At 40.3% G+C, this 24,083-nt stretch overlaps 2 protein-coding genes across 3 annotated transcripts; both read left to right on the top strand.

The window, feature by feature from the left end:
• The first annotated feature begins 626 nt into the window (after nt 1-626).
• Nucleotides 627-5,292, top strand: cts12 (cathepsin 12). The gene is made up of 8 exons (XM_071486934.1): nt 627-675; nt 1,407-1,555; nt 1,663-1,782; nt 1,993-2,157; nt 2,246-2,467; nt 2,564-2,732; nt 3,140-3,245; nt 3,367-5,292. Exons 1-8 carry the CDS (start codon nt 645-647, stop codon nt 3,464-3,466), a joined length of 1,062 nt encoding a protein of 353 aa, XP_071343035.1. The 5' UTR covers nt 627-644; the 3' UTR covers nt 3,467-5,292.
• A 227-nt stretch (nt 5,293-5,519) lies between these two features.
• lama3 (laminin, alpha 3) lies at nt 5,520-20,523 on the top strand. 2 transcript variants are annotated; one of them, XM_071486965.1, is made up of 37 exons: nt 5,520-6,283; nt 6,419-6,531; nt 6,620-6,703; nt 6,883-6,986; nt 7,836-7,987; nt 8,150-8,260; nt 8,473-8,584; nt 8,795-8,965; nt 9,881-10,077; nt 10,181-10,297; nt 10,382-10,536; nt 10,628-10,766; nt 10,845-10,944; nt 11,032-11,148; nt 11,251-11,421; nt 11,517-11,668; nt 12,347-12,553; nt 12,674-12,825; nt 12,945-13,104; nt 13,945-14,072; nt 14,157-14,304; nt 14,419-14,523; nt 14,600-14,733; nt 14,826-14,943; nt 15,715-15,849; nt 15,938-16,062; nt 16,154-16,276; nt 16,389-16,533; nt 16,633-16,751; nt 16,875-17,055; nt 18,039-18,188; nt 18,495-18,654; nt 18,736-18,863; nt 18,945-19,038; nt 19,127-19,240; nt 19,336-19,400; nt 19,505-20,523. In XM_071486965.1, exons 1-37 carry the CDS (start codon nt 6,047-6,049, stop codon nt 19,538-19,540), a joined length of 4,959 nt encoding a protein of 1,652 aa, XP_071343066.1. In that variant the 5' UTR covers nt 5,520-6,046; the 3' UTR covers nt 19,541-20,523. The 2 variants fall into 2 exon arrangements, with proteins under 2 accessions (XP_071343066.1, XP_071343065.1); XM_071486964.1 differs by having other exon boundaries at nt 19,336-20,521.
• The last annotated feature ends 3,560 nt before the right edge of the window (nt 20,524-24,083 follow it).

Below are 24,083 nucleotides of genomic sequence, written 5' to 3'. Positions count from 1 at the left end.
TCAAAGGGTTTAGATTCATTCATTGTTTTACAAAAATGTCAAATTTTCCACTGTATGACCAAAATTCAAAGATTAGAGATAAGTTAATAATTATAAAGATGTGTGTATCAGAATATTTTTTTCTTCTTTCCTCTCCCATTAATCATCTCTCCATTTATCTTGAGATCTCTACGATGGGAACCACTGGACAAAAATTGTACAAACTGTTAAAAACCAGTTCCAGCTACAGCAATACATTTGCTAATAATCCATCTGCACTTTGACCTAAGCATTATTTTGAATACAGAAGTTTGACTTATAATGGAATATTTTTACATTAATGTACTGGTATTTTTACTGTAGTAAAGGACCTGTGTACTTCTTGCACCACTGGTTTTGGAAAGTTATATGTCAGGTGTTGTGCTCAATTATAAACCAGCATTTCAGGGATTTGGAAAATTGCAGCTTTCCCTCTCTCTAAATGATAATGAGGTATTACAGAGGGAAGGCATCTTATTTTTGTTGACTAATATCCTTCTCAGCTGCTGCCACAAGTGTTGATTTGGGGATTCAGTAAAAGTAGAGCAGAAGCATGCACTTACTGCAAAGCTATATAAGGAGGGTCAGTCTGTTGCTGCATCACTGTCCAGAGTTGCTGTCAGACCATGGGAACAAAACAGACTCACATCCACACAGGTAAGCTGGTCAGGGCTTTTCGTTTCATCTGAAATCTGAGAGTCTATCTTTCATTTTAAAGACAAACTGGACAGTTTCACTGAATGCCAAAAGCTTTGACACATAGTTGACTTTTAGGTCAGTTTCACTGTTGCTTTAAGAAAGATGAACCTTTGCTTAATTAAATGAATTCATGTCTAAAAGTTTAACTTAAACTGCAGCACTTTAGAGTTTGTGCCAGGATGATTTAAATTGATATAGTCCCCATTTGCTGTGCAATTTTTATATTTAACTGCATTTTAGTGTTTAGATTTAGTTCAGTCATAAGAATGACATGCATGTGCAACATGTATATAACACAGCCTTTACAAATGAGTTTTTTGTTAAGAATCATTCCCATAGAAAGACAGATAAAATGTTTTCAACTGTTAGAGCAAACATTCTGGATTTTTACAGTAGGAAGTTGCTGTCTCATTGCTTTAATCTAAAATCTAAAAAGTACAAAGCACATTAAATCCAAGAAGAACTGGAAAGAATCATGTTTTCAAAGGATGATACTGAAAATAAAGTAGTGATGTTTTTGGTCGGACAACCTGTATAAACTTTTAACTTGTTGACAAGATGTAATTATAAATTGATCAGAAATCCAAATTTCAGTGTGCAATGAAAACCACAGTTTGAGACAAGTGTCCCTGTAGTTACTCCACTGAGTTTACTGTAAATGACAAACTGTGATGCTGCTGTCCTTGTAGCTCAGCAGACCGGCTTCCTGCTGAGAGCAGCTCTGCTCTGGGTCCTGCTGCTGTGCTGCCCTCGGCACGTAGCATCAGACTCAGATGAGGTGGTCCTGACTGAGTGGGAGATCTGGAAGAACAGCTATGGCATCACCCACGAGGAGATGGTGCGACTCACTCCACCTCTTAAAATACAAGCTTCAACAACAACAACAACGTATATGTGCTGTGATTCACCTGAGTTTTTCTTGGTGCGTTTTGTGTTCTCATGCAGGACGACATCGAAAGGAGAGCCATCTGGGAGGGGAACATGAGGATGATTGAAGACAATAATCAAGGGTTCTTTATGGGGATGAGGCTGTTCACTATGGTCATGAATAAATATGGAGACCTGGTAAGGACTAGTATTTCCCTCTATATGCTAAAATATCCCTGCTCACGATTGCAAATCAAAGTAAATAATATTTCTCACTATTTAATATATACCTTACAGCCAGGCTAGCTGTTCCCTGTTTCCTGTCCTAACACTACATTAAGCTATTGGCTGTAGCTTCAAATGTAACGTATTAATACGAGAGTGGTATCATTTTTTTTCTCTGTACAGACAAGACAAGAATACCGGATTTTGCAAGGTGCCATTATAGACGCTCAGTTTGCAAAGAGAGGGAAAACCGTCTCCGCCTGGAGGCTGCGTGACAATGCCAGGATGTTAGATGCTTTGTTTGTTGACTACAGGAACATGGGTTATGTCACTGAGGTGAAAGATCAGGTAAGACATTTTTACAGTCACTTGAGTGTATTTCATCCAGACTGAGTCATGACCACCTTCAAATCTATGCTTTAAATGTTCTTCTCAGGGTTACTGTGGGTCATGCTGGGCCTTCAGCACGACAGGAGCTATTGAGGGACAACTATACAAGAGGACAGGTCAGCTTGTATCCTTGAGCGAGCAAAACTTGGTGGACTGCTCTAGGTCGTACGGTACCTATGGCTGCAGTGGAGCCTGGATGGCCAACGCCTACAACTACGTGGTGAAGAACGGGCTGCAGTCGACAAGCACCTACCCTTACACCTCAGTGGTGAGGCTGCTGGCTCCGCCTCCATTGGATCAGTCCAAACTGTAAATCTTTGTGTTTCAAGCGCTGTTAACATTTAGTTTGATTTTCTCTCAACAGGACAGCCAGCCATGTTACTACGACAGCAGACTCGCAGTTGCTCATATTAAAGACTACAGGTTCATACCCAAAGGGGATGAGCAGGCTCTGGCTGATGCTGTGGCAACCATTGGTCCAATCACAGTAGCCATTGATGCAGATCATTCAAGCTTCCTGTTCTACAGCTCAGGTTAATGGTCTTAAAATATCCCCTCAATGCAATTATCATGTCATTGATGAAGAGAAGATTTTCTAGCATTTGAAGCTGCTATAATCAATAATCTTATATTAACAATGGATCAATAACTACATCTATGTCAAAGGTGTTGCTCATCACCCAGCTCGGCAAACCCTCTGCAAGCATCTTTCCACTGGTTGTTTTGGTATTTTGGTTCACAACCTCACTTTATAGGCTGGACATGTCTCTCATGGGCTGTTGGATTTACATTCTTCATGTGGCCAGACCCACAACTCCAAATGAACGATAATCTTTCTTTGTAACGGCTGAAAACAAATAACAGTTGTCCTTCCAGGTTGTCTGTACTGCCCCCAAGTGGCCAAAAAAAAAGTCAATAATGGTTTAATTTTAATTTTCAGGCATATATGATGAGCCCAACTGTAACCCCAACAATTTGAGTCATGCAGTGCTGCTGGTTGGCTATGGCTCTGAAGGAGGCCAAGACTACTGGATCATCAAAAACAGGTCAGACCGACTAAATAACATAGGATAGTTTATCAAACACGACATTTTCTATTATATATCATGTACAAATGTTTCTTGTTTTTGGTTTTAATGTGAATTTTTGCTTTTTTTTGGTTTATAGTTGGGGTTCCAGTTGGGGTGAAGGTGGCTACATGCGACTGATCCGAGATGGCAGAAACACTTGTGGCATTGCAAGCTACGCCTTGTACCCTATTCTATGATTCTGATGATTTAATGCTAAACTCCTCCACTGGTCTGTCAGTGGAGCTCCAGAAAACAACATCAGTCATTGCTCATACAGCTTACATCATCTCTAAAGTCCTGTTATCGATATTTTCTGAACCTTCTGCTGAACCTTTCTGATACTGAAGATGTTTTGTGGAAACACTCACATCGGCCTTTTACAGTGAGCACATTGCTTCTCTCAGGGACAAAGTAAACACATGATTCAATTAGCCTTTGAAATGTTTTTTGATTAGTCAAACAAAACAATTTAAATATTAAAGCAAAACTCTGGGCAACTTTGGACAGAATAAACTTTGTACAGAATTTATAACAAATCCCTTCACTTTTAAATAAAAAGTAAAAAGTAGATTTAACAAAAAAGCCATAAAGATCTGGTCACATCAACATTAAAAACCTAAATAATTAATTCCAGTGGAACAGTAGTGATTAGTGGATTTTCTTGCAGGCACATATTGAATCCAGTTTAAAGAATCAGTGTGTTGGATTTAGTGGCATCTAGTGGTGTGGTTGCAGGTTGCAACCCTCCCTTTACCTCTCCATTTCCAAGTGTGTAGGAAAACTTACAGTAGCATACAGGTAACAAAAGTGCCAGTGTTTGATTTGTTTGTTCTGGGCTACTGTAGAAACATGGCAGTCTAATGTGGCAAACTTGTCTAGTTCATATGTAGATATGGTGGGCTAATTCTAAGCTAATGAAAACAAGGTGGTGATTATACACCAATGAAAACACGATTATGAATATTATACTTCATTTCTGCCAACAGATCCCCAAAGTCCTACACACTGCTCCATTAACTTTTGGTAAACTTTGACCCACAAGTATGCCTGTAGCATCTTGACAGTGCTGACCTCTGACAGGAGTGGAGGGAGAGGAGCCAGGGAGTCCAAAATGGAGGAAGCTATCATAGGAACAATAATTAGTTGCCCCCTCCAGTTTTATTTGACCTCCGCTGCTGGAGAAACGGCTCCACAAAAGAGCCATGGTTTGCTTATAGTTACAGAGCCGATGGTACTAACTGAATGTGAACCTATTTTCCTGTTAGCAACGAAGCTCTTCATTAACTGAACGAATTGATGAATAATCCTGACAACAAAATGCCACAAGGGAGGGACAGGAGCAGTATAGAGAAGATAAATATTATAAAACTATTGTCACAGACCAGCGCCGCCATATTCTCGACTGGATAGTGTGTTTGCAGTTAGATCACCAGCTACAGAAGTTGCCCAAGCTTCCATTACCAAATACTTTGTTCATTTTGTTGTGCCACTTTCTGGTGTCACTTAAGGCTGCTCTTCCACAAGTTACACCCTCTTGCTTTAACAAATGCGTAATAATTATTCAGTTCAATTATACAACCCAATTGATTTTAGAGATTGAACCAAATAAAGTGAATCGGGGGGAGTTTTATTGGTGAATGTCAACCAAATCTCTCTGTTAGACCCACTGAGCAATGTTAGCCTCTGCTTGTTTTTAACGTTCATGTTATATCTTCAGACTGCAAGACCTTTTTTCATTTTTTGTTACTATAATACTTGTTGTACTTAGTAGAAATTACATATAGTGAGGGGGAAGGATGGAGGGGTGGGGGTGGTGGTGGTGGGTAAATCTGAGCCTGGAGGCCTAAAGTGTGTTTCAGGCCTCCACTTGAGTCTTTTGCAGACAGAATACAATGGTGTTTATTTTAAATGCACATTTTTGTTTCAGTTTTTTTTCCAACCATCATAAACAATATTTCTACCATATACTTACTGGAGCAAATGAAATGTTTTAATTGACTGATAATAAAGTGAAAACAAAGTGTTTTTGTTGCATGTTATTGTTCAAACACACACAAGCTCCACAGCTCCTTAAAAGCCTTAATGTCTGCAAGTGCAACCACACCTCATTGGACTTTGAAACTGCCTGTGTGAAAGCCTATACTCCTTTACACTGGTTGTTTCTCACAGTCCAGCTTTTCTTCAGATGTCTCACATAAAAAGCTCCAAGGTTCACCTGCGTCAAGGTTTACCTGAGGAGGAGGAGAAGACAGAGAGTCTTCGTTTCACTGCTGGACTCACATGGCTCAGTGAAGAGCTCATAATGCCCTGGAAAGGATCTTTGCTTTGTGGTGCAGTGTGGCTGCTTTTGCTTTGCGTTGCAGCTCAGAAACATCTGAAGTGCTGGCATGAGAGACACACTCAGATCCATCAGAGGACACACAGCACGAAAAAGTTCTGTGATCCTTCCTTCATCAACCAAACAGCGGGTGCTATTACTCAGGTAATGCAGTTCTCTGTTGGATCCTCAGTTGTTTATAGTGGTTTTTGTACCTTTGATTTCAACTGTTTCTCAGTGATATGATTTTGGTGCATCCTGTGTAAGGTCAAGTTATCATTCTGGTTTAATTTTTATTCTCATATCATCTGTTGAGAACAGCACAGTCACTGTCAGACATGCATTTTATTATATACCATGTATACAAAGGGTCCACCCTACATGGTTTGTCCTGTATGCCCATTTCCAACACATAAATGCTCTTCAGTGTAGGTATGACCACGTGTTTCTCTCACGCTCTATGCCTCACCTTGATTACTTTGTGATAACAGATTTCTTCGAACCAAACCAGGTGAGTGCTGGTGGGGTGTTTGCTTGTGTTAAATGTCCCACAGTCACAGTTCAGCTCTCTGTGTCCACAAAGAAGTGCAGCTCTGGCTTCTACAGAGAATGGACTGGGCAGTACCGGGGTCAGTGTGTACCCTGCAGCTGCAACGGACTCTCCGATGAGTGTGATGAGAGTACAGGGAACTGTGTGGTTGGTGTTCACTCACATACACACACACACACACACAGTGGTACATGTTCATTTGTTGATTTAAAGCTCACTTAAAAGTTGTGGTATGTGCACACACACACATTGTCACAGTATTGTGTTTCATCTAACCTCCAGAACTGTCAGTTCAACACTACCGGTGACCACTGTGAGCAGTGTAGAGAGGGTTACTATGGAAACGCAGCCAACAGGACCTGCCGTGCCTGTCCATGTCCCTTCACATGGAACAAGTCAGTCTCTTTTTATTGCCTGGCTCAACCAAGCTCCCCTGTGTTTCTTTCCTGGATCAGTGTAAAGATCTCATGAATTGTTTCTCAGTTTTGCTTTGGCCTGTCTGAACATCGGCTCAGGAGAAGTTGACTGCTTGTGTAAACGTGGTTACACTGGAGCCAGATGTGAGAGGTTTGTCTGCTGCTCAATAAGTGACACACAACCAACACAACCATCCATCATTTGCATTTCAAAGTGTACATCCTAAACCCTGCCATCCACTGCTCAACAACATATACATTATTTTAGTATGTGAGTCTGTCACTAAAAGTAAAAGCAGTTTTTTCCTTCTTGTTTGTCCTCTCTTTAAGATGTGCACATGGTTACTACGGCAACCCAATGGTACAGGGAGGCAGCTGCAAGCCCTGCAACTCGGGGGATGGCACCTTGAACATTTGTGATTCACTAACTGGAGGTTAATGTACATTTTCACACTAATACAAAAAAACTAACAAAAAAAACTAAACTAAACAAAACTAAAAAAAAAAACTGAACTTGAAGAGGGGTAAGTGATTGAATATTACATTTTACATATAAGGCTGGGGGACTGAGACTCAATAATTTTCAATTTTAGGTTAAGGATGTGAATGTTGATTTCCAGGATGCTTCTGAAGGAGCCAGGGCTAAAGAAAACAAAACAAAACATTACCCAAACAAATCCAATATCCAACCTTTAAATCAAACATTTGCACATAGAAATACCATAAATATTTCAAATAATAATTAGCCTTACTTTAGGAGTATTATTTAACATATAGAACAACAAGTAGATCAAAGGTTATCCATTAGCTTTCATATCAATTCTAAAATACACCAGAATTAGAAAATTAAGAAAATACTACTCACCTTGGAGATTATTCACTTGAAGGTTAAGACACATTCACTTACAAGGAACCACCACTCCTTGTGCCTCCCTGTGGAAAGGAGGTGATATAAACTCACAGTAAGTTTGAGGCTGAGATATCTTGACTTTTAGTTTTAAAACCCTGGATCCTACATTTCCCATAACACAACCAACAACATCTTTTTGTCAGCCTGCATGATAAATGATAAATACTCGTGTTAACTCCATTCCTCCAGTTTATAAACAGTGGCTTCCTGGTATCAATTTGTAGTCTCAAGACCGCAGAGGCACAGAGGACGTTATAAAACTGCTTTCGTGCAGCACATCTGGTCACAGCAGCTAACATGGTGGGTTTGTGTTGAAAATCTAGAACTAACCAGATGTTGATGTGTTTCGTCCTCTCCTTGTATTTACCGACAGATTGTGACAGCTGCATCTATTCTTTACTGGTGGACTTGGAGGAGATGGACAATGGTCTGGCTCGGCTGGAGCAGCAGCTGCAGAACATCAGTCCAGACTCTGGTTCACACACCACGCTGAACAACCTGGAGGCTAACGTCTCTGAAACCAAGGTACATGCAGTCAGTTATTTGGTATCTTCATGTTATAATTAGAACAAAATGTTTTCCAAAAATAAATAAATAAAAATAAGTCACAATCCCTGTTATATAAATATCACATGATGATGTTTCTCCACGTTGAGTACTGCTCACCCCCCCTGTTTCCCCCCCCAGATCCTGGTTGGGATCTACAGCACTGCTGTGAGACACCTGGACCCAAAGGTTGCACAGCTGGAAACAGATGTGCATGTTGTCGGAGCTGACTTGAGTCACCTGACTGCTGAGGTACCTGGAGTGAATTTTCCTCAGTTAATCAAAGGAGTTTAGGAGGAAAGTTATTTTCATAAACTAATTACAGAAAGATTTCACAAAGCGAGAAACCTTAAAACTCGCAGTTCATAATCCTCTCAACCCAACAATATGTCTTCTGCCTATCGTGCTGAGTGTAAACAGTTAACAGGTAACACATGAGAAGACTATTTTTTATTTTTTTCCAGACTCTTCAAACTGAATCAGATCTGGAGACAGTTTTGCAGAATGTGAATGACACAAAGTTGAAGGCAGATGATCTTCTCTCTGAAGCTGAAGCTCTCCTCACAGCAACACAAGGTACATTCCTCAGATATGACTGTAGGTGCTCACGTCGTCTCAAGGTGGTGTCACATCTGACATCAACAGAATATGTTGATGTTTCCTGCGTCTTGTGTCCAAGATTTCGTTGGGCTTGTTCAGGAAACTGAATGACTGGTTGGGTCAGCGTGGGCCTCAGCAGCAGGTCTACCATCAATGGTGTTGTCTCTCTTCTTCATGGTTTGTCAGGATTGATGAAGCAGCTGTCTGAGGTGAAATCTGGAGGATCTGTCACTCTCTCTGAAAACGACAAAGTCGGGATGATGGAGGAGGCTCAGTGCATTGTGCAGGAAATGAGAGAGAGAGGCTGCACTGCTCAGAGAGCCAGCGCTGGCAGCGAGCATGAGGAGGCACACAACCGTGAGAGGCTTTTTAAATTCATTTCTTAATGTCTCTCTGGTGTTTGGCTCATCCCTCTAACATGAACCAAATTCACTTTACAATGATATGAAGTAGAGGGCTCTACACATAGGTCAACCCACTTTCAACAGTTATATTCTCTCATTTTTAAAGCTGCAACCACCATTACTAATACACACTTTGTTTATCACTTCTCTTCTCAATTTGATAAACAAAAACAACAAAACTAAAGCTGATCTGGAAGACTTTTAACCCTCTCACCAGAGCTTCATTAATAATAATTAAGAAAAAATATTGGGAAATATTCTATTTTGCTTTCTTGTTGTGAGTTAGATGAGAAGATTAAAACCACTCTTACATCTGCACAGTAAATATGAAGCTACAGCCAGTGGTAGCAGGGGGAATACATCTATTATTATAGTGTGACTTGTTCAGTGGTAAGAAAATCCACCTACTAGCAGCAGGGGTCATGTGCTGAACCATATCCTGGCAGGGTGCAAAGTCATCACCCTGAGGTTGCCAGGCAACTGGGAAGGACTTTAGGAAGAGAACATAAGCTCATGTTTGTTATTCTGTTCCTTTAAGGAGGCATTAAAGGAGTAAATGAAGAATAGATATGACTGAACGATTAAACCAATGGTAAAAAAAAACAAAAAAAAACAAGGCCCACCCAGGTGCATCCTAAACCTCTCTACCTACCCATACCCATAGTGGTACCCAAACAAATACCAGTTAACCAAAACTAACTGTGCTGAACAAGCAAATAAAATAAATAAACAACTGACTAACAAAAGAAAATACTATCAAAAAATAAAACAAATAAATGAAAGTAATCCAAAGAAAAACCAACAAACAAACTAGTAAATAAGCTCCTCCACTTATCATATACATCCAAACTCTGCATGTTCTCCTCAGTGTTGAACTTAATCAGAGACATCATGACAGTTGCCATGGAAACCATCCAGGCTGTCCTGAGCCAGATCGCAGACTCTCTGATGGTCTCAGGCTCCTCTCTGAGGGAACTGGCTGAGCTGCTGTTAGAAGCAGAGGACAGAGTCGACAGGACACAGGGCCTCAACCTGAAGAGTCACACTTCACTACAACATCTGCAGGTGATGTAAAACACAGCCCTCAATTTGTAGTATCATACATTTCAGATGTACAAAATCAGAGTTGTACTGATGTCTTCACATGTCTTTGTTCACCATTCATCAGCATCTTCAAACTCAGGTGGAGAAAGAACAAAGCACGCTCCTTCCTGTGACTGAGATGACTAAAGACCTGCTAAAAAATATTACCAACATCCTCTTAACGCTCAAGCAGATTAAAAAAGTAAGATGGCTTTTTTTTACCACCATGATTCCATGAGACAAGATTTGAACTGTGCAAACTGAGTTTACTGAGTGTAAATTGCAGGAATTTGAGAGTGATGCAGCTCCACTAGATGGTGCCAGACGAGAACTTTTTAAGAAGTTTGGTAACATCTTCCACACAAAGGCCAAAGTGGATATTGTGACCAGGGCTGAGGAGCATACAGACCAACTTAACAGAGCTGCAGCAGGATTTCAACAGTGAGTGCAAAAGAGAAGAAATAAAGAAGGGGGGTATAAATGATTTTATGTTTGTGTTGACACTAATACACCATTCTGTGTGTTATTGCAGAGCTCTTCATAATGCCACCAAAAGTACTGAGGTGCTCAGTGTGCTGCTTACAGGAGCTTATAACAGCATCATAAATGCCATAGAAGAGGCAGAGTTGGCAGCAAATCAGTCCAGAGAGGCTGCTGGTCGAGCCTTAAATGTAACTAAACAAATGTAAATGTTTAGCCATTGCAATGTTGATCAAAAATATTGATATGCTTCTCTTCCTGTAAATTAGGATGTAAAGGAGGGAGGACTGGTCAACAGGGCTGAAGGACTCAAAAATAATTTAACTCTTTTACAACCAGAAGCAAACAACACTCAGAGTGACCTGAAAAGTGTGTAAAAAGGACAATTTGTAACAAGTCACACATTAGCATCTTGACTTTGAAAACATTAAATGCTTTTCAATTTCTTTTGAACAGTGCTTTCAGATATAGTGAAAACCCACAAAGAGCGTGTGGAGAAGCAAAAAGAAAAAAGAGAATCACTGAGAACAGGCATCTCAGCCGTCAGTGATGACCTCAAATCAATAAGAAGAGGTCAGTGGGTCACTCGAAATCTGCTACAGAGGTGACAAGAAATGGCAGATTATGCACTTATGCAAAAAAATACAGCAGATCATCTTGGTGTTTTGATTTCAGATGACACAAAAGTCCTGATAGAGTCTGCTAAAGCAGCTACATCTGCATCCAACTCCACTCTCAGAAATATAACAGAGAGACTGAGGAATATCAGCCAGGAAGTGGAAAGAATAACTTTAACCAATGTCAGTGTCAATATGGACAATATGTTGATTGACGCAGAACAGGCATGTGAGTATTTAATGGTACAAATGTGTTCTTAAAATATACCAGTTCCCTTTTCCTTTCATTTTTTTGATATTTGATTTATTTCTTGTCTTTTTCAGTGAAGAACTTGAATGCAGCTCTCCCTGCGCTGACAAACAACCTCAAACAGGTTGAGGCTCTCAGCTGGAAGGAGCCTCTCAGTGCCAACATGACAGAGAGCATCAGGAGAATCAAGGAGGTGATAGAGGAGACAAGAAACTTTGTCAACAGGGTAAGACACTGCTTTTTATGTATCTGTGTCTTTTATGTGTATGTTCACCGCTAATGTTTCTTACCTGTCAGCCTTGATTTAAAGCAGCTATCAATATTTTTACATTTACAATGGATCAAATCACTACTTGCATGTGACAGAGGTGACTCATAATCATCAGCTGATGGAGAATTATCACCTGATTCTGCCTTTTCCCTCAGCTCTATGGAGCTTTAGAGCATTGTTTGGTCTATTGTTTTGTATGGTGGCTCAGATGAGTCAACACAATGCAAAACCTACAACACAAATGCAATAGCCAGAAGACAAATACAAAAGCCACAACACAAATGCAAAAGCCATAACACGAATGTAAAAGCCACAACATGAATGCAAAAGCCACAACACAAATGCAAAAGCACCAACGCAAATAAAAAGCAAAAAGATGAATGCAAAGGCAACGACACAAATACAAAAGCCACAAAACAAATGCAAAAGCACCAACACAAATAAAAAAGCAAAAAGATGAATGCAAAGGCAACAACACAAATACAAAAGCCACAACACAAATGCAAAAGCACTGCTGGGACTATTTTGACCTTTTTATTGTTAATTTGACACAATGCAATGTCCTAAGTTACATGTAATTTTAAAAATATGACCAGAGGATATGAAAGTACTTGTTGTCTGATCTTCTTACAGCTCTCCATTGCCACTACGTTCAATGGAAAAGGTCATGTTGAGCTTCGTCCTCCGAGAAACCTCGAAGACATAAAACCATTTACAGCTGTCGACCTGCTTCTCAATCGCCATCGAAACAATCCCTCCAAGGCTGACCGCAGACGCAAGCGGCAGCAAGACAAACGCAGAGATGCCAACCTCTTCGTTTTCTACTTGGGCAACATGGACGTGAGCTTGACTCCTTCATATTTAGACAGATCTGTCTTTCACAGGAAGTCATTGTGAGTCATACAATCCTATTTGAATTTCTATATTTTTATTTTGTCTGTCATGCTCTTTAATTTACAGGCCTCTGGAGACTACATCGGGATGGCTATCAGAAACGGCGTGTTGATTTGTGTCTACAAGTTGGGTGGAGTTGTCCATGAGGTGGAAACCAGTCGAATAACAACCACCACTAATGTGAACTCCTCAGACTTTGACAGGGTTATCTTTCACAGGTACTCCACGTACATGACAGAAGTGTAGAAAGTGAACATGGATTTCCCAAACTTTCTGTGGGGAAATGACTCCTCCAACATGTGAAATTAACATGTTGATTATCTCCATGTTCCTCCAGAGTTTACCAAGATGCTCAAGTGAACATCACACAGAACTTCACATCACAGAAAACTGTCAGTCTCCCTTACCATCAGCTTCCAAACACAATGACCGGCATCCTTGACTTGGATGCAGACAGTGTTGTTGTCTACGTGGGTGGCTATCCTGACAACTTTACGGTAACCAGTCGCTGCTGTTTTTCCATTATGCCTGCATGGATTTACTTTGGCAGAAACAGATGAAGGGCTCAGACAAGGCTTTTATCAATCTCTATTGGCAACCAAACTCTGCCCCAGAAAACAAGCCTATGTGCCTTATACATGTGGACGCCCATCTCAGCAAGAAAATAATAATTTATCTCATAATTTTGACTTACTAATTAAAAAAATGTTTGACTTCCTAAGTCAGAATTCTTAATTACTAGTAATTATAGTAAGTAAGAAGTTAACTTTTAAATGTTAACTTATTACTCACTATAATTAAATGTTAAATGTTTTAAAGTTTTAAATTAGGGTTAGTACTGTTTGTCAGTAATTCTGAATTAATATCTCATGATTTTAACTTAACTCATAATTTTGACTTAGTTATTCAGAATTCTGGTTTAATATTTTAGACTTAATAAGTCAGTCTTTTGTCTTAGTACCTCAAACTTTTGACAAGCCAGAATTTTATCTTACTATCTCACAATTCTGACTCAGTATCAAATAATCATGACTTAATACCTCAAACTTTGAGTTACAACTGTGCATGTAATATTAATTGTTACTTATCATTATTTTTTGTTTTATTTGTTTTTTTTTTTTATCTTGTTTTACTTTTGTGTATTTTTTTTCTTTTCTTGTCAGAAACAGGCTTCCATAGCCCATTGAGCAATTCAGAGCCAGAAATTAGTTTTGACAGTCACAAATGAACCAGAAATCTGACCAATAATTAACCTGCCATTGATGAAAATATTCTCATTGAACTCATCCATTCACTCCTGTTGGCAGTTTCAGTCCCTCTTCCTTTGACTCTTTTAGCCTCCACTGGAGCTGCGTTACCCCAAATACAGAGGAGCAATGAAACTCTCCTACATCAATGACAATCCTGTTTGCTTGTTCAACTACAAACATGCAGTCAATATGGATGCAAAGCAGCCACATATTAAGTAAGGTTAATAAAAGATTGTTATGTTTATATTGGTTTATTGTTTATATACTAATAATGATGAAATGATTCTTAACTTGTTTAGGATTCCTCAGTCAGAGGTGTCTGATTACTACGATGGAACAGGTTTCCGCATGGTGTTAATAAAGGAGCCGCGCAAGAAAAGAAGACTGTTCAAATTTCACACAAACAGTAGAGAGACAGACGCCTTGTTATTCTACATTGGAAATGAAGTATGATGCTTCTTGTTGAATTGAGGAGATCTGCAGGAGCACCAGTCAAATAGTTAGTGTTGAGAAATGTATGCTCTGCAAACAGATACATGATTGACATGTTTTATGTTGCAGGAGTCTTTTTTCTGTGTGTATGTGGAGAGAGGCTTCCTGGTGCTTCAGGGACAACAAGCAGGTCGAGAGCTCAGAGCTCAGACTGCTGACCAAGTGTCTCTTTTTGTAAGATGATCTAAAATTTCTTATTTTCCACAACGAACATTAAGCTTGTCTCCTAAATGTATGTTTCCTGTCTCAGGACAAACTCTTTGCGATCACGACTGCAGACCAATTTACTGTGCAGTGTGGACAACAGAAAATCTCCACAGATCACATTCCTACAAACTACATGAGTTATTACGTCGGGGGTCTGCCAGCAACGCTCAGGCAGAGGTAACAAAGCAAGCATGCAGCATTCACAGCTTCAGCCAAGCAAGTTAGCCTGTTGCACACTGGTGTCGGTCTGTTATGTGTTTGAATCTCAGGTACAACATCACAGCTCCACCGCTGAGAGGATGTGTGGATCACCTGACAGCAGACGGTGAGATCGTGGAGTGCAACAGGACGATGGGTGTCACTGATGGATGTCCAGACTCACTACTGGTAAACTTCCAAAAAGCAATGACCAGGATACATGGCTGCCCTACATTTAATGTCTTTCAGTGAACACAGTCTTAAAATATCCATCACAGGATCAGTACTTTAAAGACTAGAATTACTGCCTCTCAGTTGTATCCCTCCGCCACTCAGACTAGTTTCAGGTTACATCCCTGTTTATCCAGAATCATATAAAATATGAACTATTTGTGTGAAATTTTATCATAGTTGCACAATGAAGTTGTGGCTTAAAAATGTTTTGTGCGCTCACAATGACCTTTGACCTTTGACCACCAAAATCTAATCAGTTCATCCTTGAGTTCCAGTGGACATTTGTGCCAAATGGAAAGAGATTCCTTGAGGAGTTCCAGAGATATTGCGCTTATAAGGCCAAAACCGTGTTTTGTGAGGTCACCGTGTCCTTAAGCTTTGACCTTTGACCACCAAAATGTAATCAGTTCACCCTTGAGTGCAATGTTTGTGCCAAATTTGCAGAAATTCTCTTAAGCCGTTACTGAGATATAATGTTCATAAGAATGGGACAACCTGAAGACATAATGTCTCCAGCCCTGACTGTCACCAACACTGAGACATAAGAATTACGTTACATTATATAGATTTGAAATGAAAGAAATCAAAGTAGATGAAGCAAATAAATGAATTAGTAAAATATATATATTAATTTTTCTCCTTTCATTTTTTCACAAGTCAGTAGGTGATGGAGAAAACAGCACTTAGACATGAATGTAATGTAATGTGTGTTTCTGACTTGTGCAGGGTGTTCGTGCAGCTACGTTGTCCTCAGCTCTGTCCATTGATTCCCTATTTGTCCGAGATGAACAGCCGCTCAGAGTCTCTCTGGGCTTCAGGACCACAGGCAAACATGGTGCTCTTCTCAGGAGCAGTTCCCAGGTAAACACTGCACGTCCCTGCAGATCAGCTTTTAAATGAGCATCAACAGATCAAGGCGACCGTGACACTAATCTCTGATCTTCTGCAGGACCTTCATCTGTCCCTGTCCGATGGCTATGTAGTATTTAACAGCAATAATCATACCTTGAAGTCTGATAAAAGATACAGTGATGGAAACTGGCACTACCTTACTGCAGCGAGGGGGCCAACAGGGTAAGCTGTATCTTCCTTTTGTCAACAATTGCACCTTTACCTTAATTACAATTTAAAAAGCACATCACTGAAGCTGTCACAATTTTCTCAGGCTGGACCTCAGCATTGATAATGTACATGCGAGTCAGGGACCAATCCGCCATGTTAGGCCAGTGCATCAAAAATCACAAGGAAAGAAATTCAAAGGCTGCATCGCTAACCTTTATACAAGGAGGTTTGGAAATCTTTACATGTTGTTTTAACAGCACATCTGTTCTAATATTCTATCCTTTTTTCCCAATGTTAACATTAATGAATGTTTAATAAAAATCTCTAATCTGACACAGGCCTAAGCAGAGCTTCATACCTGCTGATCTAAGCTCATTCTCACAAACGGGAGACATTGTTCCTGGCCTGTGCAGCCTCCATAACAAACCACATGCTAACCTTTCATCAGCAACCGTGTCGAAAGAGCACCACACAGACAAACCTGTGAGCACAACAAGCCACCATTTCTACAGCACCACAATAAATCTCCTGTTGCTTTCAGTCGTAGATAGTGATACAGGTCATTTCTCCACCTGCTGTCAGATTCAGGCTCCTGCAGACAGCCAATGTAGAAACCGAGGAGCGCACCGTGGTGAATACCAGCTCTATCACGAACACAGCTGGCTCAGTTACACCCTGCCACAACAGGACCTTAATCACAGGTAATGGTAGTCAGGATTTCATAAAAACTTCCATAATTTTTTATTCATTCACTAATTCATCCATCCAACTAAATATGTATTTTTTCATATGAACAGTAAAACCTCACTCTTGTGTTTCTGCAGGCCTCACTTCTCTCTTGACATCAAGACCCAGTCATCCAAAGGGCTGATCCTCCATGTGGCAGGGGGAGGAGTTGTGCCCCTGCTGGCTCTGTACATGGCCAATGGCAAGATCAAGATGTCACTGGGGCAAAGCAGAATCATTCAGCACAAACGGAAGAGCAACGACGGCAACTGGCACAGAGTAACTGACCATTTGCTAAGCCCCTCCCTCCCTTGGATACTGTTGCTACGCCAGTTAAAATTTTGGTTACCATATGCATGTAGTTTACAATGATAACAGAGGCACTTTTTTCAATTCTAATTTTGACTGTTGATTTTGTCAGCGGTAGCTATAATGTAAGCTAATGCTAACTTTAACTTTGATAACTGTCTCCAGCTTACTTTTTAATATTTCTAGATAATTTGCTCTAAAACAAAAACCCCCTGCAGAGTGATCTTAATGTGCACAATGAAATTGGCAAAGCTATCTAAAGCAAGTTTGGCTGAGACTGCTGGAGTGTAAACCTCCCTCCTTATAAGAGCGGAACAGAACGTTAGTGTTAACTCTAAACTCCCATATTGTAGCACTTTGGCTTCCACAGGCAGCCAGGTCCACTTTTTAATAAATGTCTACTGACCTAACATGCGACAAGTTGGTCAGAAAAACAGCAAAGCAGTTATATAGCTAACGTCTTTATATAGAAAATAAAAAGGCTAACAAATGTCATGCTCCATGACTTTTGATGCTAGGTTACTGCTGTAGTAGTAGCTGGGTGTTTGCAGTTTACATCAGAGCTAGCACATACATTTGGGTCCAAAAGTCTGAGACCACCTTCCCAAAAGGTTTGCTCGTGCGTTGTGCGGCCCACTGCATATACAGGAAGCATTACTGTTCCTCCTGCTGGGCCCAGCCCATGCCTAAAGGTGTCATGTGTTTACATGTCTCTTTTTTAATTGTAGTCTACAGGAGAAATGTAGTTGCTAAGCTGCAATTGGCCAGTCACTGTTTGGGGGTGGGGTTTGGTGAACGGGGAATTTCATGCTCATTTGTGTGCCCAGGATACATTGAGTCGTTTCACTTCAGTCTCCTATACATTACAGTGACAGTGCACTGTGTTTGGCTTATGTCTTTACGCTGACAACTCGTCACTTTACCTGTGTGACTGATTGTCTGTGTGTGTGTAGGTTGAGCTCAGTGTGGAGAAGAGCACTTTTCATCTGCTGGTTGATGGACTCCGTGTGACTGATGGTCACTTACCGAACAATGAAGGATCATCTCTAGACCTGCACAACCCTTTGTACCTTGGAGGTGATCCCAAAAGCAGAAACACAAAGGTCTGTATCAAACCGCCAAAGAGCCATGTCACTTATTTCCCTTCATTTATTTACGTATTACTAGATTTGGACCGATATTCGATAAATCAAATATTGAAATATTTCCAACACCCCTTATTTTTCATAATAATGAAAAAAAAATATTTTTTTGTCTGCCCTGCTGCGGAATCTGACCCTCATTTCACTGCTTTGTACCTTATCAAATGACAAATAAAAGTTTTAACTGCTTCATAGAGGTAAAATACAACATTTGTGCTGAACTGTATCAAGATATTAAATTCCTCTTCTCTCCTGGTCCTCCCACAGGGACACAACATTCCCATGAACAGTGTTACCGGCTGTATAAGAGATTTCAAAATGAATGATGTAGCTGTTGAGGAGCCTGAGGCAAGCCACAAAACTTTACCCTGCTCTGACCTGCTCACAGAGATGGGGACATACTTTGGCGGTGGTCACATTGTCTTAGGTTTGATGTTTCACTTTATAGATCCTCATGTATCGCAAGTTACAACAAATGCTCAAATCTAATAGAGTATTTCTCTTATAGATAATTACTTAACTGTTAGCTCCCACTTCGTGTTATCCTTCGAACTGCGTCCTCAATACCTGACAGGTCTGCTCTTCCATGTTCAAAGTGATGAGGCCAGCTTTAATGTGTTCTTAATGGAAAACAAGGTAAAACTTTTCACTCTCAGAATGAAGCTGATCTGGCAGCGATTAAAATGACCATGTTTACAGACTTTAGTTTTTTACCAGGTGGGTGTCAAAGTGGATGATGGTAGCGGTGCTGTCAGTGTCTCTGTGACTCCTCGTGAGAGCCTCTGTGATGGAAAGTTTCACACAGTTACAGGTATGACTTCATATGCTGACAACATTACACAAACTTGATCTCATGTGAGTGGCTCTACTTTTTAAATTCTTGTGATATTGTCCATCAGTGTCCAAGCAACACCACAGTATCAAACTAGTGGTGGACTCCACGTCTGAGCAGAAAGCCGTCCTTGTCGTATCCATCTCACACCCAACAACACTGGATTCACTTTTCATTGGAGGTAAATCCAACAAACATTTCACTGAATGTCTTTTATAGAATGTCATCTTCCATGAAATAACCCTGATCAGGGTTTTCATCTTTTCTTCCATTAAGGGACAACAAAGTACAGCCAAGTTCCTGTGTCCTCACCTTTTGTGGGCTGCCTGCGAAATGTGAAGGTTAATGAAAGGCCTGTTGCATTTGAGACACACTCCAGGGTGGTTGATCCTGTGAGCGTCAATAGATGCCCTAAACACTAATGACATGTAATTAAACTTCTCAGACCCCACAGATCCAACAAGCCATGAAGCTTTGCTGAAACCAACAAAACCTCATTTAAAATTGTATTCACACAAAGACATCAAAAAATATCAGCTTGAATTGACGAAACAACACTCAGGCAAGAAGTCTTCATTGTCACCAGCTGATGTGGAAGTGTCCATGAGGAAGACACAGAAATAAAGTACTTTTGATCTCATATGGCGTGTTTCATTTTGCAGTGTTTGTGCAGAAAAGGTTATTGCAGTAAAGTAAAAATGGTGATTTAGATTAAACATAGTTCACATCCCCATCTGTTGCTGCAGACACCTTGAAAGAAATTCTAAAAAAATATGCAAAAACTATTAAACCTGTGTCTGTGTAAACATACAGCCTACTCTCTTCAGCCACTCTACAACCTACCAGAGACTGACTTCCTCAAGGCTGTCTGTCATCCATTATTTCCTCATACTATTGTGTCTGATGTACATCTGGTCTTTTCACTTGACCAAACCATGCAGAGCAGAGTGAAATACAAAAAAATCTTTCCTGCTGGGTTTATTTATCTTCCACTTTTACTCATACCAAACAACAAATCTCTTGTCCTACAGATTCACATCAACATGTAGTATCTTCTGAACCACACCTCAGGTGCCAAGTTATGGTGAAAAAAGAAAACCAATCATAGTTGCTCCCTAATCAGATTAAACACAAAATACGTACCTTCTGCCACTATGTGTTTGATATTAGGGAGGGGGAGACACAGGGAAAAAAGAGAAAAGGTAAAAAAAAACTGATGAGCAGCCTGAGGTGCAAGCAGTACCCTGACACAGCACATTGCAGATTAAAACATGGAAAATCAAAACTATTCAAAACATTAAACAAACAAAATTAAGGCAAAATGTAAACAATTCTAACAACAGAAAATCAATAAAACTTATCTCTCTGAGAGATTCAACATGGTGCACATACAAATTTCTCCTCTGTCATTGGCCCTCTAACACACACGGTGGAACCATCTTCTGCAGGCATCACAAGATATATGTAGTGCAAAAACATTTTAACGGTTGTGTCTTAAAATAAACATCAATGTAAATACACCAATATTAGGTAAGAGGATAATGCTGTTTTTTGAGGTACTGTTTCAGCTTGCCACTTGGGGGAATATTTAGAATACAAAAGTATTCACATCCCCACGTTTTTTAAATCTGATTTTCCGGATAAATTTGCAGATTCAATGTACATACAGTTATTAATTTAATACTCTTGTAATTTGTAATTGTTGTTACTGTCACCTGGCTAGCCACAGCAGAAGTCAGGTTCAGTGGTTTGTATTTTAATCTTCACACTGACTTTGAGATGACATGAATTATAATAATTTTAATTCAAATGAACACTTAGTAGCTTTATCTGAGCTCTTCAAATCACCAGCACGTTCTAAAATGTAATATCTGCTGGTGGTAACACTGAACAAAATATTTGTTCAGTGCAGCAGCAGGCCAGACAAGAACACGAGACCAGACAAGCTGGTTAAAAAGGCTGGGTGTGTGCTTGGCAGGAGTCTGGCTGTCTTGGACAACACCGACCATCCTCACCACAACATCCCTGCTGAGAAGCAGCTTCAGCAGCAGCCAACATTTCATCTCTCTGCACGTTTTTGGGGATGGCCCCATCTGTCCCAAACTATCACTTTAGGATCCAGATGTCCAATGACTCAAATCCTTCATCTGATTAAAATATAAATATGAAAACGACCAAGGTGTAAAAAGTGTATCTGACTTTAAAAAAATGCAGACACATAAATGTAGGGGATATGACATCATTGACAGGCAACCAAATGAAATGGAGCGTTACCATGATTAAAATCAGGTGTTTCTCTAGGTTTGCGAATTGATGGAAACATTTGGGATAATGAAAGAACATAAGCATAAAAAATATATATCTAGTCATTTTTAGACATTTCAATGTGGAAAAGTTACATACACTCCTGATCAAAATCTTAAGACCAGTCTAAAAATTGCAAGAATTTGCATTTTGCACTATTGGATCTCAAGTAGGTTCTAAGTAGAGCTTCACAATGCTAAAAGAAGAAATGGGAGCAAGAGACAAAATAGTTAGAGCAGGCAATTTATTGAAAACAACAATTTAACTGAAATAGGCTGTTCAAAAGTTTAAGACCACAGCCTTTAAAAGCCACAAAAATTTGGATCTCATGTTATTTTCTGTCAAGTATTCACACTGTCAAGACCTCCTGATGGCAAAGGCAAAAAAGCTCACTGTCTATGAACGTGGTAGGATTGTTGAGCTGCATAAGCAAGGCCTCTCACAACGTGCCATCGCTGCTGACGTTGGACGCAGTAAGACAGTCATTTTGAATTTCTTAAAAGATCCTGAGGGTTATGGAACAAAGAAGTCTAGTGGTAGACCCAAAAAAATTTCACCAGCACTGAGCCGCAGGATCCGATTAGCTGTCTGTCAAGACACGGGATGATCCTCGACCCAAATTAAGGCCATTACTGGTGCTGACTGCAGCCCAATAACCATCAGACGGCATCTGGGAGGGAAGGGCTTCAAAAACAAAAAACGTCTTCAAAGGCCACATCTCCTTCAACGCCTCAAAATTGCCCGCTTTGACTTTGCAAGGGAGCACCAAACATGGGACATTGAAAGGTGGAAGAAAGTTTTATTCTCTGACGAGAAAAAATTTTACCTTGACGGTCCTGATGGCTTCCAACATTACTGGCATGACAAGGAGAGCCCACCTGAGATGTTTTCTATGCGGCACGGGGGGGGCATCCCTCATGACTGAGGGCCCTCGTCTGTGTGGTAATGACTAGGTTTTTCAACAGGACAAGGCTGCAGTTCACAATGCCCACCTGACAGAGGACTTCTTCCAGGAGAAAAACGTCACTCTTTTGGACCATCCCGCGTGTTCCCCTGATCTAAATCCAACTGAGAACATTTGGGGATGGCTGGCAAGGGAAGTTTACAAAAGTGGACGTCAGTTCCAGACAATGGATGCCCTTCGTGAAGCCATCTTCAACACTTGGAGCAACATTCCCACTAGCCTCCTGGTAACACTTGCATCAATCATGCCTAAACGAATTTTTGAAGTGATCAACAAGAATGGTGGAGCTACTCATTACTGAATCCTTTTTTGACACTTTGATTTCTGTTTTGAGGGGGTTTTCAGGTTTTTTTGAGCTATGGTCTTAAACTTTTGATCATCTGATGAGCAGCCTGTTTCAGTTAAATTGTTGTTTTCAATAAATTGCCTGCTCAAACTATTTTGTCTCTTGCTCCCATTTCTGCTGTTAGCATTGTGAAGCTCTACTTAGAACCTACTTGAGATCCAATAGTGCAAAATGCAAATTCTTGCGATTTTTCAACTGGTCTTAAGATTTTGATCAGGAGTGTATTATAACTTTAATAGAGAGAGCATATGATATAGTATGGGCTAACGATGATGACTCATGGAATCCAAAGGTTATAAATACAATCTGAATGGAGGCTCTTTCATTACCTATGATGCACAGATTCTGTATTTTCTGTGTGATGGATCATTAATAGCAGTAGATTTGACATGCACACCAAAACTCTTGTAACAGGCATTATTACAGAAGTTGTAAGAGGAAGAGGAAGCTCTTATCTCCAGTGTGGCTTTATGGGCCTGTTGACATTTCTCTGAATAGATTACAATCATCCAGCCTAATTTTTCTAAGAATTATACCAGCATCTCATCAAAAAGCAGAACACTGTCTGTGATGGTGCGTCGATCACTACTGTGAGCAACCTACCAGTTAGACCTCTCAGTCTTTCTGTGTTTCCTGCCGTTACTCTAATGTTATTTCACAGCAGGTGAGCCTACCAATCCAGGATCTATCCTTTCTTATTCAATATGTGTTTGGATAGGCTCCAGTCCTCTGCAACCACTACACTGAGTACTTTATTTGGAACACCATGCTAATACTGGGTAGTTCCTCCCTTTGCTCTCAAACAGTCTCTGTTCAAGATGTTGGAAACTTTCCGCTGAGACTCAGCTCCATGTTGACATGATTGCATCACATAATTTCTGCAGATTTATCAGCTGATGCTGCCAGTGTCCTGTTCTACCGCACCCCAAAGGTGTTCGACTGGATCCAGGTCTGGAGACTACGGAGGTCGCTGAAGTTCACTGAACTCACTGTTACGTTCATGTCTGAGACGACCTCTGCTCTGTAACCTGGAGCTTTGTCCTGCTGGAAGTAGCCATTAGAAGATGGTGAACTGTGGCTACATCAACAACACTCTGATAGACTGTGACAGTCAAGCCATGTTTGATTGGTATTAAGGACCCAAAGTGAGAAAACATTCCCACCCCCAGCCTGGACTGTTGACACAAGACAGGTTGGGTCCATTGATTCGTGGATTCTGACCCTACCATCTGCTGCAGAAATTCAGATCCATCAGAGCAGGTTTTCCAGTCTTAATCTGTCCAGTGTTGGTGAGTCTGTCAGATCAGTCTTGACAAAATTAATAAAAAACAAATAAATAAAAAAAAGTTTAGTAATGATAAGGAAGAATAGAGCAGGGGACACTGTGTGATTGAATCATAGAGTAATTTG

Source organism: Trachinotus anak, unplaced genomic scaffold, assembly GCF_046630095.1.
Source record: "Trachinotus anak isolate AG129_WGS33_773 ecotype Australia unplaced genomic scaffold, CSIRO_AGI_Tana_v1 ptg000010l, whole genome shotgun sequence".
NCBI classification, from domain to species: Eukaryota; Metazoa; Chordata; class Actinopteri; order Carangiformes; family Carangidae; genus Trachinotus; species Trachinotus anak.
The sequence above is the reverse complement of the archived record's forward strand: the minus strand, read 5'-3'. Positions and strand labels throughout refer to the sequence as shown.